Source organism: Rhinopithecus roxellana, chromosome 8 (assembly GCF_007565055.1).
Source record: "Rhinopithecus roxellana isolate Shanxi Qingling chromosome 8, ASM756505v1, whole genome shotgun sequence".
Lineage (NCBI taxonomy): Eukaryota > Metazoa > Chordata > Mammalia > Primates > Cercopithecidae > Rhinopithecus > Rhinopithecus roxellana.
The window spans coordinates 111859105-111873805 of record NC_044556.1 but is presented as its reverse complement, the minus strand read 5'-3'; the positions used below and the strand labels follow the sequence as shown (position 1 = coordinate 111873805).

The 14701-nt window shown below is 48.5% G+C and overlaps 1 protein-coding gene across 4 annotated transcripts in view; it reads right to left on the bottom strand.

The window, feature by feature from the left end:
* Positions 1-13591, bottom strand: part of NLRP3 (NLR family pyrin domain containing 3) — a 31655-nt gene extending 18064 nt beyond the window's left edge. The window contains exons 1-6 of one of the 4 annotated variants that reach the window (XM_030936884.1): positions 13424-13591; positions 11281-11518; positions 10487-10807; positions 6172-6291; positions 3925-5674; positions 559-729 (exon numbers count right to left, since the gene is read on the bottom strand). In XM_030936884.1, the coding sequence (XP_030792744.1) occupies positions 559-729; positions 3925-5674; positions 6172-6291; positions 10487-10769 (2324 nt within the window). In that variant the 5' untranslated portion in view covers positions 10770-10807; positions 11281-11518; positions 13424-13591. Of the gene's footprint in view, positions 1-558; positions 730-3924; positions 5675-6171; positions 6292-10486; positions 11519-13290; positions 13307-13423 lie in introns of those variants that run through there. The other 3 variants (XM_030936885.1, XM_010387336.2, XM_030936883.1) reach the window with 3 other exon arrangements.
* Between the last annotated feature and the right edge of the window lie 1110 nt (positions 13592-14701).

Here is a 14701-nt window from a genome sequence, read left to right as displayed (position 1 = left end):
GAAGAAACCAACCCTGCTGACACTTTGATCTTAGACTTTCAGCCTCAGAACTGCAAGAAAATAAACTTATGTTGGTGAAGCCGTTCAGTCTGTGGCACTTTGTTACAGCAGAAACCACACCACAGGCCAGGAGCTGTGGCTCACACCTGTAATCCCAGCACTTTGGGAGGCCGAGGCGGGCGGATCACCTGAGGTCAGGAGTTCGAGACCAGCATGGACAACATGATGAAACCCCATCTCTACTAAAAATACAAAAGATTAGCTGGGTGTGGTGGCAGGTGCTTGTAATCCCAGCTACTCAGGAGGCTGAGGCAGGAGAATCACTGAACCCAGGAGACAGAGGTTGCAGTGAGCCAAGATCGCACCACCGCACTCCAGCCTAGGCAATAAGAGCAAAACTCCGCCTCAAAAAAAAAAAAAAAGAAAAGAAAAGGAAGAAACCACACCAGCAATCTGGTCCTGAAGATCTTTTTCCAGTCTGTTTCTCTCTCTCTTTCTCTCTCTCTCTCTCTCTCATATGAACTTGCAGTCACACAGGTCACACGCACGGGGACTCACCACAATCTCCGAATGTTACAGTCAGGATGCTGGAGCGTTTCACACAACACTCTCATCCCTGGGTCCCCCAGAGAATTGTCACTGAGGTCCAATTCAGTTAGACTCTGGCTGGTGCTGAGAACTGAAAAGAGGCCCCGGCAAAAACTGGAAGTGAGATGACTGTTCACCAATCTAGGAATGAGAAGGAAGACAGAGAGAAAAGAAATCAGCCTTGAATAATAACTAACTGGAGCTGGGGGCACCAGTTCAGAGAAATGCCTTCCGGGGATTAAGAAATGGGTCATGAAACCAAAAATTACTCCCAGAGAAATGAAGAGGGCTGGATGAGCCTTGGTAAAAACCAGTTCTGCCTCCTCTCGGATGGACAGCATGAGCCTGTGACTGTGGCTGACTGTGGCACCCTGCAGCCTGCTCCCCAGTGTCCTTCTCTCTCGCCCTTACCAGTCCACTGTCCCAACATGGCCCTGAACGTTCTGTGCTGGGTGACCAGAGGGCAGTCCTCACTCCGGGCTACACAATAGCATCAGGAGTGCTCACAAAAATCCTCAGGCCAGGTTGGGCATGGTGGCTCACACATGTAATCCCAGCACTTTGGGAGTCTGAGGTGCGTGGATCACTTGAGGTCAGGAATTCAAGACCAGCCTGGCCAACATGGTGAAATCCTCTCTCTACTGAAAGTACAAAAATTAATTGGGTGTGGTGGCACGAGCCTGTAATCCCAGCTACTAGGGAGGCTGAGGCAGGATAATCGCTTGAACCTGTGAGGTGGAAGTTGCAGTGAGCCAAGATCGTGCCACTGCACTCCAGCCCGGGCAACAGAGCGAGACTTCATCTCAAAAAAAAAATCCCAAGCCCAGGCCACATCCATGGAAATAAAATCAGAATCTCTAATCTCTGAGGTGCAACCAGACGAATTTTTTAAACTTTTTTTTTAGGTGTAACCCAAGTTGGAATGCAGTGGCATGATCACAGCTCACTGTAGCCTTAAACTCCTGGGCTCAAGCAATCCTCTTGCCTCAGCCTCCCGAGTAGCTGAGGTTACAGGCATGAGTCACTGTGTCCAGCTGTATGGATCTTTTTTAAATGTCCAGGTGACTCCAACATGCAGTCACGTTTTTGCTTTTGTTTTTCTGTAAAGAAGTGCTCTCACTTTGCTGCTCGGGAAGGACTTGAATTCCTGGCTTCAAGCAATCCCCCCATCTTGGCCTCCCAAAAACCTAGGATCACAGGCATGAGCTACTGCACCCACACAGGCAGTCACCTTTGAATCACCTGTAGCTCTCATTCAAATGCAAAGTCTAGCTCCCTAGGTCTAAGATTGGGCCCGTGATCCTGCATTTCTAACAGATGCTCAGGCTTCTGGTTCTCAGAAGGGACTGGAACATACAAAGCAAGCTCCTGCCCTCAGAGGAAGGCAGCTGCCATCTAGAGAGATGGATGCTGAGCCCCCTACCAGGGCTCCAGTCAGAGTCTGTCCTCAGAGGAGGCATCTAGAGGGTGCTCAGCCTCCCACCGGGGCTTCAGTGAGAGTGTGCAAGCCTTCCTCACAGGACTATGATCTTCATAAGGTCTCCCTGCCCTCTCCACCTCACTCTTAATGAGTAGCTCTGCCTACTTTTCTCTCTGTCTTACTCTTCTTCTCCCATTTCTACGGTCTGAATGTTTGTGTGCCCCAAAATCCATATGCTGAAATCCTCACCCTCAACGTGACTGTATTAGGAGATGGGGCCTTTGAGGTGTGATTATGTTATGAGGCTGGAGCCCTCAGGAGTGGGACTGCTGTCCTTAGGAAAGGGACTCCAGAGAGCGGCCTTGGCCCCTTCACCATTGAGGACACAGTGAGAAGGCACCATTGACCAGGAAACAGGCCCTCACCAAACACCAGATCTGCCAGAGCCTGGATCATGGACTTCCCAGCCTCCAGAACTGTAAAGTGAACATTCCTGTCACTTATAAGCCAACTAGCCTGTAGTGTTTTGCTATGGCAGCCTGATGGATGAAGACAACTGTCTTTTTTCCAGTCACTTGGAACTGTTTGCTGCTGTTGAAACCGTACCCTGTTTTCCCATGCCTGCCCTCTCTCTAAACACTGTATACCCCCAGCCTGGCTGCCCCTCGCCTTCTCTCACTCTCTCACTGCCCATCCTCCAGAAGCTGGCTGAGCGGGGATACCCGCGCCCCACTGGTCAACAGGTCCGTCCCCTTGTGCTTTGGATACTCTGCAAGTTTCCTTGTCAGAGTCTGTGACCCCGTCCCCCCGACATCTGCCTTTGTTTCCAGACAGTCCCACAGCCGGACCTCAAGTCCCTGTGACCAGGACCTGGGTCTTCGCCACCACTGGGTCCCGTGGGCAGTCAGTCCTTCATGGCCAAACCATGACTACGAAGGTGGTCCTGGTCGTGGTAATGTCAAGGGATCGAGAAAGCTGAAACTCACTGTTGCCTGTGGAAGGGCCCAGCCTCCTGTTTCCCTTAACTGTGCCCCATGTCTAGTATCTTCTATCCAGGTTAAACTCACACATCACTACAGGGTGGCCACCTTCCTACAACCACTGTGGGTGGTCCTTCTGCAGGAGGCACTGAATGATAAACCCAGAAGGGACTCAGGAGTCAGGTGACTCAACCACTTCATTGCACAGACTTGGCCACTAGCTTCCAACCACCCAGCAAGTGTGTGAACAGCCCCGAAAACGGGCTTTTGGCCACAGCCCAGTGCAGAGCAACATGGGGGCCTCAACGGAGGGTCTCGACGTTTCTGCTGTATTCCCCTTACGTTCATCGTGATTTTTCCCAAGGACACTGTGTCTCTCTCCACTGTCACCTGCACTCACTTTTTCTCAGACTGCATTCATGACTTGGCTCACACCAGTCTTCAGTGCCAGAATTCCTTTAATTTCTTCTCTATGCACCCAGGTTCCACCATTCCTTAAAGGCAGGCTTAGATTGCACGTTTCCAAGAAACCCCCCCTAGCCTCCCGCTCTGAGGCCCTCTATCCCCTGTGCTCCTGGGACACAGGCTCTCTGGCATTGTTCTGCCCCACAGACATTGACTGACTCTTAGGCACTAGCACTCCAAGTAGCTTACAAGCAGTTTCAGTTGACAAACATTTGTAGGCAATCCTACCTTGTGCTAAACTGGCATTTCCCAAACATTTGTTCCTTGTTTTATTGTTTTTGCCTCATCCCATTTATCCACCTACCATACGTCAATCTTTGCTCATCAAGGGGTCTAAAACAGATGGTGGTGGCATTATGTAGCCGTGGCAACTGTTTTGGAAGACAGTTGAAAAGAGATGAGAGGAGGCAAGCGCCAAGAAGAAGCTGGCAAGGAAGCAGGAGGAAGTAGCTGGAAGCCGAGTTTCCTCACCTGTGGGAACAGGCAGCATGAGAGCCTGGGAGGACACACTGTACCATATCAAGGTGTCGGCCTTCCTTTTCCTCCTCCTCTTCCTCCTTGGGCATGTTATGGAGAAACCCCAGGGAAAGTGACTCCACCCGATGACAGTTCTCAATGCAAAAGGAAGAAACCACGTGATCCATTCTGGTGGAGAGATTGATCTCAATCTTGGGGAAATAGTCCATGGCCCTTTGCACGAAGTCCTCCTCCTGCATCTCGTACAAACAGTAGAACAATTCCAGCTGGCTGGGCTGGATCTGCAGCTTCTTGGCTTTGGCTTTCACTTCAATCCATTTCAACAGCTCCAGCCTGATTTGCTGAGAGATCTTGCAACTTAATTTCTTCTCCAAGTAGCAAGTCCTCTCCTGGTTTACCAGGCCAAAGAGGAAACGTACAACAAAAATCAAATACCCCTTTTCGAATTTGCCATAGTTTTCCAGAAGGACTGTCACGTCTCGGCTGGGAAGCTTCAAACGACTCCCTGGAACGTTGGTCCTTCCTTCCTTTTCCTCTTCCAGCAGGTAGTACATGGCGGCAAAGAACTCCTGGAAAGTCATGTGGATGAAGCTGTAGAACTTCTCGCAGTCCACTTCCTTCTGGAACAGGTTCATCCTCAGGAAAGCAGACACATCCGCCTTCTGCAGCCCATGATTCCTGAGGTCAGACTCCTCAAATAGGATTTTCTGGTTCCAGATTCCATCTGCAGCCAAAGAGCAGAGCCCCCAGAGGTGGGAGCAGAGGCGGTGCTCCTGGCTCCCTCCCCGGGGCTGCAGCAAACTGGAAAGGAAGAAGGTATACACCGCAGTGGTGGTCTTGGATGTCTGGGCAAGGCTCTTGCCACTCTCCATCTGCTGTTTCAGTCCAGTGCACACGATCCAGCAGACCAGGGGGATGAAGCACATGGTGAAGAGGACCTCGTTCTCCTGAATCAGACTGAAGGCTGCCCTGGCTTGGGCCTCATCAGAGAAGTACTTGAAGAAGTATTCTTTCCTTTTGGCCTCGGAGAAACCCAGGATCTCCACATGCCGAGGATGGTCCAGCAAGTGCTGCAGTTTCTCCAGGGCCACAGGTCTCGTGGTGATGAGCAGAGAGGCCTCAGGAAGGAGCTTCTTTCTGATGAGGCTGCTCAGGAGAATGTCTCCCCGCTCGGCCTTCTGCCAGTCAGTGCAGAGCGGTCCTATGTGCTCGTCAAAGGCACCCTGCAGCTCGTCAAAGCCGTCCATGAGGAAGAGGATTCTGGAGGGCTTGCTCACGATCTTGCGGATGGGTGGGTTTGGGTCAGGGCAGCAGCTCATGATCAGGTCCCCCAGGCTCCTCTGTGTCACAAGGCTTACCTCCCGACAGTGGATATAGAACAGATAGTCAAACCTGTCTTGGTAGAGTGTTCCCGACGCCCAGTCCAACATAATCTTCCTGGCCAGGATTGTTTTCCCAATCCCTGCCGCTCCCTGGAACACCACGGTGTGCACAGGCTCAGAGTGCTCATCATCGGGGTCAAACAGCAACTCCATCTTAATGGGACTCACGGGGCTCTCCCACGTCTTGGTCTTGCCGATGGCCAGAAGCTCGTGCTCCCTCTCCTGCTGGCTCCGGTGTTCCTTGATGAGGCGCAGTGGTGTGTAGCGTTTGTTGAGGCTCACACTTTCACCCAGACGGGCATTCCTGTCTTCAATGCACTGGAATCTGCTTCTCATGTACTTTCTGTACTTCTTACAGTAATCTACAGCAAAGACAGGAAGTTAGGGGGAAAGGCCACACACATGTACCTGAGATGCGCTCTCAACAGGGGCCTGTCGTCGGAAGCAAGTGGCAACCGGAATAGAGAAATGGAAGGTGCAGCTTCTCTCCACTGGGTGGGAAAGCTGCCAAGAATCTCTGTTGTCAAGTTTTTCAGATACACAGTTGAGCAGAAGGCCTGTCTGTATGTGTAGCCATCAGCCCAAAGATTCTTTGAATCAATCTTATTCCTTTAAATAATCTACATCCCATGCCTTATCAAACTTGAAATGCCTAATCACCCCTGCTGGCTCTGGGACTGCAAGAGCCACACAAACATGAATGTGTTTCTTCAACTGACAATGGATTTCCTGAGACAGGCCTTTGCATCCTAAAGAGCAGGAACCTATAGTGTGGCCAAGTTACCCAGCTGCTCAGCTTCGCAGAGCCTCCTGAACCAGGCCTTAAAGCTCAACTAGAAGCACCACCCCAGGTGCTTACCTTTCTTCTTTTTACAAATAGAGATTCTCGAAAGGTACTCCAGTAAACCCATCCACTCCTCTTCAATGCTGTCTTCCTGGCATATCACGGTGGAATTAGAAACACGTGCATTATCTGAACCTAAAAGGGAAAAAAAGGTGTCAAAACCCAGAACTATTATCACAGAGGATGCAACTGAAACCTGGCCTAATATTTGGCATGAGAGAAGAGACCCCAAACATCCCCCAAATCAAAACACGGCTCTGAGTTGCAGAGGACAGGCGTTCAGTCAAAAGTCTAGTTGGGAGCATTTCTGCACTCCTAGTCTCAAAACAACTTCTGCTGTCCACCTGCCAAGCATGCATCCCCACTGTCCCCAGTCTCAGAATCTCTTCCTCAGGCCTGGAAATCAATCAGCAAACATGTGAAGCAGGCTAAGTTTCTTTTACCCTCGTTTGCTTTTGCCTGACCCTGGCAGCCTGATTGTGAGGGCATCTCCAAGCTCTCCTATATCCCCAGGGCAGCCGTGGACTAAGAAAGGTCACCCTTCCCTGACCCCAGTTCCCTGCGATCCATTTCACACACATCTTCTATTGTCAAGTCTAGATGTCTGGTTCTTCAAGAGTGAGAATGACCAGTCTGTTTCATGCCTAATCTGGTGGTTGGGAATCCTGGCTGACTTTAGAATCACCCAGGAAGCTTTAAAAATACGGACTCCAGGACTCCATTCCCAGAGGTTCTTTTTTTCAGTCCCTCTGAGGTGAAGCCCAGGAACCATTACATACTAAAAGCTCCCAGGTGATTCCAACATGCATCTGTGTTGAGAATCACAAATCCAAACAGTCACTAGATAGCACATCCTAAGAAGGCATTCTATAGGAGAAATTCAGGTTAGGTAAAACAAGAGTTAGTCACTAGGGGAAATATACAAGACAGATAACTTCAGGTGGGCAGGAATCTATGAGGAACATAAATGATTTTGTTTTTCGTTTTTTTTTTTTTTTGAGACAGGGCCTCACTCTATTGCCCAGGCTGGTGTACAATGACACAATCACGGCTCACTGCAGCCTCAACCTCCTGGGCTCAAGTGAGCCTCCCACCTCAGCCTCCGGAACAGCTGAGACTATTGACACATGCCACCACGCCCAATTAATTTTTGCATTTTTTGTAGATACAGGTTCTCACTATGTTGCCCAGGCTGGTCTCAAACTCTTGGGCTCAAGCAATCCTCCCACCTTGGCCTCCTGAAGTGCTGGGATTACAGGCATGAGCTACTGTGCCCAGCCCATAAAGACCTCTGACAGCTGCCTACTTATTCTGAAAGTAAAGAAAGGTATTGGTAACCATGTCACAAAACAAAATCCAAACAATCTAAGCCAAAACCAAAACCTTATTCTTTTTATTTATTTTTTTTTAAGAGACAGAGTCTTGCTTTGTCCCCTAGGCTGGAGGGCAGTGGCACAGTCACAGCTCACTCCAGCCTGGAACTCCTGAGCTCAAGTGATCCACCTACTTCAGCACCTGAGTAACTGGGACTTGGGTATGAGCCATCACAGTAGATTAGCCAAAGTCTATTACCTGAAACCTAACCCCACCCCAGGAAACAAACAAACAAACTTCTGACCCTAGTTATAACTTCTCTGCCTCAAAATCCAGACATGGAAGCTAAGATGGTATAGTGGTTAAGAGCTGGGCTTTGATCAAAGACACGCTCTGCTTTTTGCCCCAGCTCTGGGTATGGCTAGAAAGAAGGCCTGGGCCAGTCAGAATCTCTTCCAGGTTCACTTCATTCACTTGCAGGAGGGATAAAACCAGAAGCTATTTCATGGGGTTCTTGAATGTGCCACAAAATTCATAAAAACTGCTTAGCAAAGTACTTCTACAGTTGTGATTATGACACTTTCCTTTGGGTATGTGAGTATATAAGTACTAACGCAATGATAATTGCTTTATTTATTTATTCAGAGATGAGGTCTCACTATGTTGCTCAGGCCGGGTTTGAACTCCTGGGCTCAAGCGATCCTCCCGCCTTAGCCTCCTGAGTAGCTGGGACTACAGGTGAGAGTCATTGCGGAAGTCGGTTTCTGATCTCCCCCGGCTGCACACGCCTGTCTGTTTCCTCAGTGTCATTACACCCACACTGCTGCCCTGCCTTAACATGTGTCTCCCTATCCACTGACTCATTTTTATTCCTCCTTCCCATCACTACCGGCTCCACATCATCATCCTGCAATACCCTGCCCTTCTCTGAGCCCTGCCTTTGCCTAGAACACAAGACAAAAGAAAGAATCTTATCCTCAATGTGTACATGGGGATTAAGAGAATTTCTTTCACATTCCAATTTCCAAAGTGATGGTGAAAGGAAAGGCTTCTGCCACAAACTCCACGGTTCTTCGAGGAGAGAGGCTGCCCTCTGGGCCATAGGAAGCAGAGGCCCAAGCCTGTTGACCACACAGCATACACTGGACAAAACATGTGATCTGAGGAGCTGGATGGAGGACTGGAGGCGGGTCCAGGCACTGCTGAGATTCGGATAAAGAGGAACTAATCATGGCAGGTGCCCAGGGGGTAGGTACACTCTGCACTGGCTTTTTAAAGGAGTTAGAGAAAACAGTTTGCCTCCACCTTCTCATAGCACTACCATGAGAGGGGAAAAGAGGAAGAAACCAAGACAATACAAGAGATTTTTATTTTTTGAAACGGAGTCTTGCTCTTTAGCCCAGGCTGGAGTGCAGTGGTGCAATCTCAGCTCACTGCAACCTCCACTCCTCGGGTTCAAGCGATTCTCCTACCTCAGGCCAGCCTCCTGAGTAGCTGGGATTACAGGCTCCCACCACCACGCCCGGCTAATTGTTTTTGTATTTTTAGTAGAGATGGGGTTTTGCCATGTTGGCCAGGCTGGTGTTGAACTCCTGACCTCAGGTGATCCACCCACTTTAGCCTCACAAAGTGCTGGAATTACAGGCATGAGCCACCATGCCCGGCCAAGAAATTATTAAAAAAAAAAAATACTAACTTCTGTGCATCAAAGGACACAGTTAACAGAATGAAAAGACAACCCACAGAATGGGAGAAAATATTTGTAAATCATATATCTAACATGGGGTTAATATCTAGAATATATAAAGAACTCCTACAAGGCAACAACAAAAACCAAATCTGATCTGAAAATGAGAAAAGAACTTGAACAGAACTTTCTCTGAAGAAGCTCTAAAAATGGCCAACAAGCACACAAAAAGGTGCTCAGCATCACCTACCATTAGGGGGATGGAAATCAAAACTACAGTGAGATACCACCTCACGCTCATTAGGATGGCTACTATAAAAAGGAAAAATAAATAAAAATAACGTGTCTTCTTAGGATATGAAGACATTGGAACCCTTGTGTGCTACTGGTGGGAAATGGCACAGATGGTATCTAAAACAGTAGAGCAGTTCCTCAAAATATCAAACAGAATTACCACATGATTCAGAAATTTCACTTCTGAGTATACACCCCAAATAATTCAAAGCAGGGTCTTGAAGAGATATTTGTGCACCGACACTCATAACAGCATTAACAATAACAAAAACGTAGAAGTAATCCAGGTGTCCATCAACAGATAACTAAGCAAAATTTGGTATATGCATACCATGGAGTATTTATACAGTCTTTTTTAAAGGAAGGGAATTCTGACACGTGATACAACATAGTTGAACCCTGAGGACATTATGCTGAGTGAAATAAACTACTCATAAAGGAAAAAAATGCTGTATGTTTCTCCACTTACATGAGGTACCCAGAGTAGTAAGATTCACAGAGGTGGCAAATAGAAAGGTGGTTACCAGGGCTGGGAGAATGAGGCAAGGGGGAGTTACTGTCCAACGGGTGAGGAGTTTCAGTTTTGCAAGACGAAAACAGTTCTGGAGATTGGTTGCACAATTTGAGTGTACCTAACACTACTGAACTGTACATTTAAATATTATTAAGGCCAGGCACGGTGGCTCACACCTATAATCCCAACATTTTGCGAGGCCAAGGCAGGCGGATCACCTGAGGTCGGGAGTTTGAGACCAGCCTGAGCAACATGGAGAAACCCCATCTCTATTAAAAATACAAAATTAGCCGGGCGTGGAGGCGCAACGCCTGTAGTCCCAGCTACACGTGGGAGGCTGAGGCAGGAGAATCGCTTGAACCCGGGAGGTGGAGGTTGCAGTGAGCCAAGATCGCGCCACTGCACTCCAGCCTGGGCAACAAGAGCAACTCCGTCTCAAAAAAAAAAAAAAAATTAAGGTGGAAAATTGTACGTGATGTGCACTTCGCCACAATTTTTTTTAAAGTCTTCCTTCCACTCACCCCACTTCGGCTCATCTCTTTTTGCTTTCTCATAAAGGTCTCTCCTGTTGATGGCAGCAAAGATCCACACGGCCATGGCCCACGCCTTCTCCTCCCCATTGAAGTCAATCATTAGCGTGGCTAGATCCACATGATCTGCCTTCTCTGTCTGACCCCTCGGGAGGGAGATGCAGCCCTTCTGAGGAGGATAGTCCTCTAAGTGCATCTTGAATTTCTTCAAGTCCACATCCTCCAGGTCCTCCAGGTACCTGGCCAGCTTGCAGCGGGTGCTTTCCATCTTCATCTGCAGCCGTTCTCAGGGTCCTTAGGCTTCGGTCCTCACTAAGATACCAGGCAGTGAACACGGCATACGGATGAGTCTTTTTTAAAGTCTCCACTTTGAGAGAGATAAATTATCAAAAACTCAGCAAACAGACAGAAAAAAAAAGTTCACATGACTGTAACAAGTCATAATCGTTAATTTTGAAAAGTTAGCCAAGGCCAGGCACAGTGGCTCACACCTGTAATCCCAGCACTTTGGGAGGCTGAGGTAGGCAGATCACCTGAGCTGAGGAGTTCAAGACCAGCCTGGCCAACATGGCGAAACTGCGTCTCTACTAAAAATACAAAAATTAGCTGGGTGTGGTGGTGGGTGCCTGTAATCCCAGCTACGCAGGAAGTTGAGGTACAACAACTGATTGAACCCGGGAAGTGGAGGTTACAGTAAGCCAAGATCACGCCACTGCACTCCAGCCTGGGTGACACAGGGAGACTCCACCTCAAAAAAAAAAAAAAAAAATCAGCCAAATGCTTACCAGAAAGTTCTCCTGTTGGCTCGATCTAGGAGTGTGTTCTGAGCTATGGAAGAAAGGCTTCCCTATGCAGGGAAAAATATGTAAACACGTCCATAAACAGGATTGTATTACAGTTTACAGTGAACAACCAGTTCATGATGCCATCTTGACACATCAGCAAGAAAACTTTTGTCCCGTTGATTACGGGGCTACAACGTTGGATGAGCTCTTCACTATTCCTCCACTTCAGTTTCCTCATCTATAAAATGAGAAAGCAGAAGAGAATGTTCTCAGTTCCTCCAAACCGAAGGCTCTAGCTCTTTGCTTCTGTTTTCATGAGGGAAGAGGGATGCGAGACAATAGAAGGAGAAGGCCAGGAGGTGAGTAACTGTGTTGATAGCAGAGCAGGACATGGCTAGGGAGAGAGGAGAGAGAACATAAAAGCTTGCAGAGGAGGGGATGGTCTTTGACTGCACTTCTATCAACCAGTGGTTTGAAGTAAGATGAAGCTGGGAGTGCATAACGGAGAATAATAAAAACATGCATCCCTGTAATCCCAGCACTGGGAGGCCGACGTGGGTGGATCACCTGAGGTCAGGAGTTGGACATCAGCCTGACCAACATGGAGAAACCCTGTCTCTACTAAAAATACAAAAATTAGCTGGGCGTGGTACCAGGCACCTATAATCCCAGCTACTCGGGAGGCTGAGGCAGGAGAATTGCTTGAATCTGGGAGGCTGAGGTTGCGATGAGCCAAGATCACGCCACTGCACTCCAGCCTGGGCATTAAGAGCAAAACTCTGTCTCAAAAAATAAAATAAAATAAATAAAAACATACATCTATCTAATGTCTCCTTGCAAAATCTGCAATTATCATTATAATTCACATTAATTTAGACCTTTCCACAGGCTAGGCGCTCACTGTTTTTCCCCATCTAACCTGCACAGAGCTCTATGAGGTGCATCTAATCCTAGCCCATTTTATAGATGCATAAACTGAGTCTTAGGGGGACTAAGAAGCCCGCCGAGGGGCTTGGAGCCAGGAAGGAGCAGAGCCAGGATTTTGACTAGAGCTGTGAGACCATGTCTTCCATCACTTGTTTCAGTCAGACAAAGACAAAGACAACAAAATAGATGACTAAAAGACACACTTTCCCAGCATTTATCACAGGTATTTCACTGCAGCATTCACCAACATAGTCTTCCCAACTAGACTTTGAGTTCCACAAAAACTAGCAATCACCTGCTGTATCTTTAGATCTTCCATATCTCCTAGAGCCTGGCTGGACAAACAAGCTGGCTTTGTTTGGAATTGCTCCCTCCTTGATCCCTTGATTATACTGTATTTGGCAAAGCACCTCAACCCAAAGCCATAAATAACACTCAAGGGAGGGAGAGAACCTGGAAAACAGTGGAGCTCTCCAAACTGGAATTTCTGTGACTGTAGTTCAATGTCAAGACGCCCCAGACTCACTCATCTCTCCCGTCCCATCTCCATTCCTGCCTATCTACTCCTCACCTCCTGAGCCCCGCAAACCCAGCCCTGTGCATCCTGAGGTGACTGCTCTCCAGACAGCCCTATGAGCTCTGCATACCCTCCCAGCTCCTGCCCCATCAGTCCTTCAATCCGCATCAGGATTCTGCCTTTCTTCTGTGCTCCTTCCACCCGAACACCAGCACAATATCTGCTGCCCTTTGGTTTTTAAGGAGGTTTGTTTCCTTCTATGTATCCCATGCATCTTCTCCCCTGGGAGGGAGACTGGGCAAATCTGCTGAAGTCATGGGTGTAAACTATGCTTGCTGCCCCGTCCTCTCCCCTTTCCCCCACCACATACACACACATGCACTTGCACACGTAGAGCCCAAATGATGATAAAAGAACATTCCAGAAATGTTGTTGAAGCACAAACTTGGAGCTAGCAGAAGAAATTGCTAGTGCATTAACCAAGACAAGTTCTGCCCTCTCAACACAACCTCCCCCACTGCTCTCCCAGTCCTGTCGCCTACCCTGCCCCACGGAGTTGGACTTACCCAGATGCCAGCCTCAGGAACAGCTAGAGAGGAAATGCAATGAATTTATAGCAGTCACAGCCCCAGAAGGGGCAGGAAGGATGTGGTCCCCACTTACATCATAGCAGAGGCAGAGAAACTAATGGTTACTCACATAGCTGGATTTTCCAAACGGGATCAACAGTATTGTCAAAGCCGTGTCTCGGTTCCATAGTTGGGTTCACCTTGCTCTCCTCTGAGGCACCCCACAGAAGCAGGGTGGCAGGCCAGTATAAGATGGGGCTAGGGGTTGAATTGGCAGTGCTAAACGGATGTTGCCTCTGACACTGCCCGCTGCAACAGCTCCAATGACAGCGAGGGAAGTGAAACTAAGGACATGCCATGTGAGCGAGTAAAGAATCCAGAGCATGACCTGACCCAGCCTTCAAACTCCAGAGCCCATGCCCTGTCCACTCACAGCAAGGTGGCTGGAAGGCAGTACAAGTTCTCTCCGTCATGTTCTACTTTTAAAGCACAAATTTTACTCCCTGACTTATTGACTCACCTGTTCCACTAACACTTACGGAATGGCTGGTGTGTGCCAGGCATGCACACAAAGCCTCACCTTGAGTAGCTTGAGGAGAGACACACACAGACCTACTCTGCAGCTCCATGAGACAGCCACAGGATCACAGCCTGGCAAAGGCACAAGTTCAACAGAGCTTGGTGGGTGAGAGGCACTTGCTCAGCCTCTGGGTGAGTGACAAGGACGAGCGCCCAGTTCAGTGGAGGGATGTCAGCAAATGACTGGGTCTCTCTGTGCCTCTATCTGTAAAATGGTGACAATAATCGCCTGCTACTTCTTTAGATCTTCCCAATCTCCTAGACTCAGGATGGGTGAACAAGTGGCTTCGCTTGGAATTCTTCCCTCCTTGATCCCTTCATTATGCTGCATTTGACCAAGCACTACATCAACCCAAATAATGGCACCTATCCTAGAAGGCTGTCAGAAAACACTGAGTGACTGGCTAAACGTGAGGCCTTTAAAACAGAGCCTGGCACAGAGAAGCTAAAAGAAGCAGTTGGTTCCGATGACCACCACCTTTCTACAGAATTGCAGAGAGAATGCTCTACAAGATGAGAGACGCATCTAGTCCTGCTCAGGGGCATGAGAGCAGACCTGAGTCTCCGTGAACCAGACGAAGGTGTCATTCAGGGCCGGGCCCGGGGCAGCAGCGGCAAAAACTTCAGGTGCTGAAGCTAGAGAGAAAGCAGACCAAATATGCTCCAAAAGAAAGGAGCTCAGGCTGGGCGCAGTGGCTCATGCCTATAATCCCAACGCAAAATGGATTAAAGATCTAAACATAAGATCTAAAACTGTAAAACTCCTAGAAGAAAACACAGAAGAAGCCAGGCATGGTGGCTCATGCCTGTAATCCCAGCACTCTTGGAG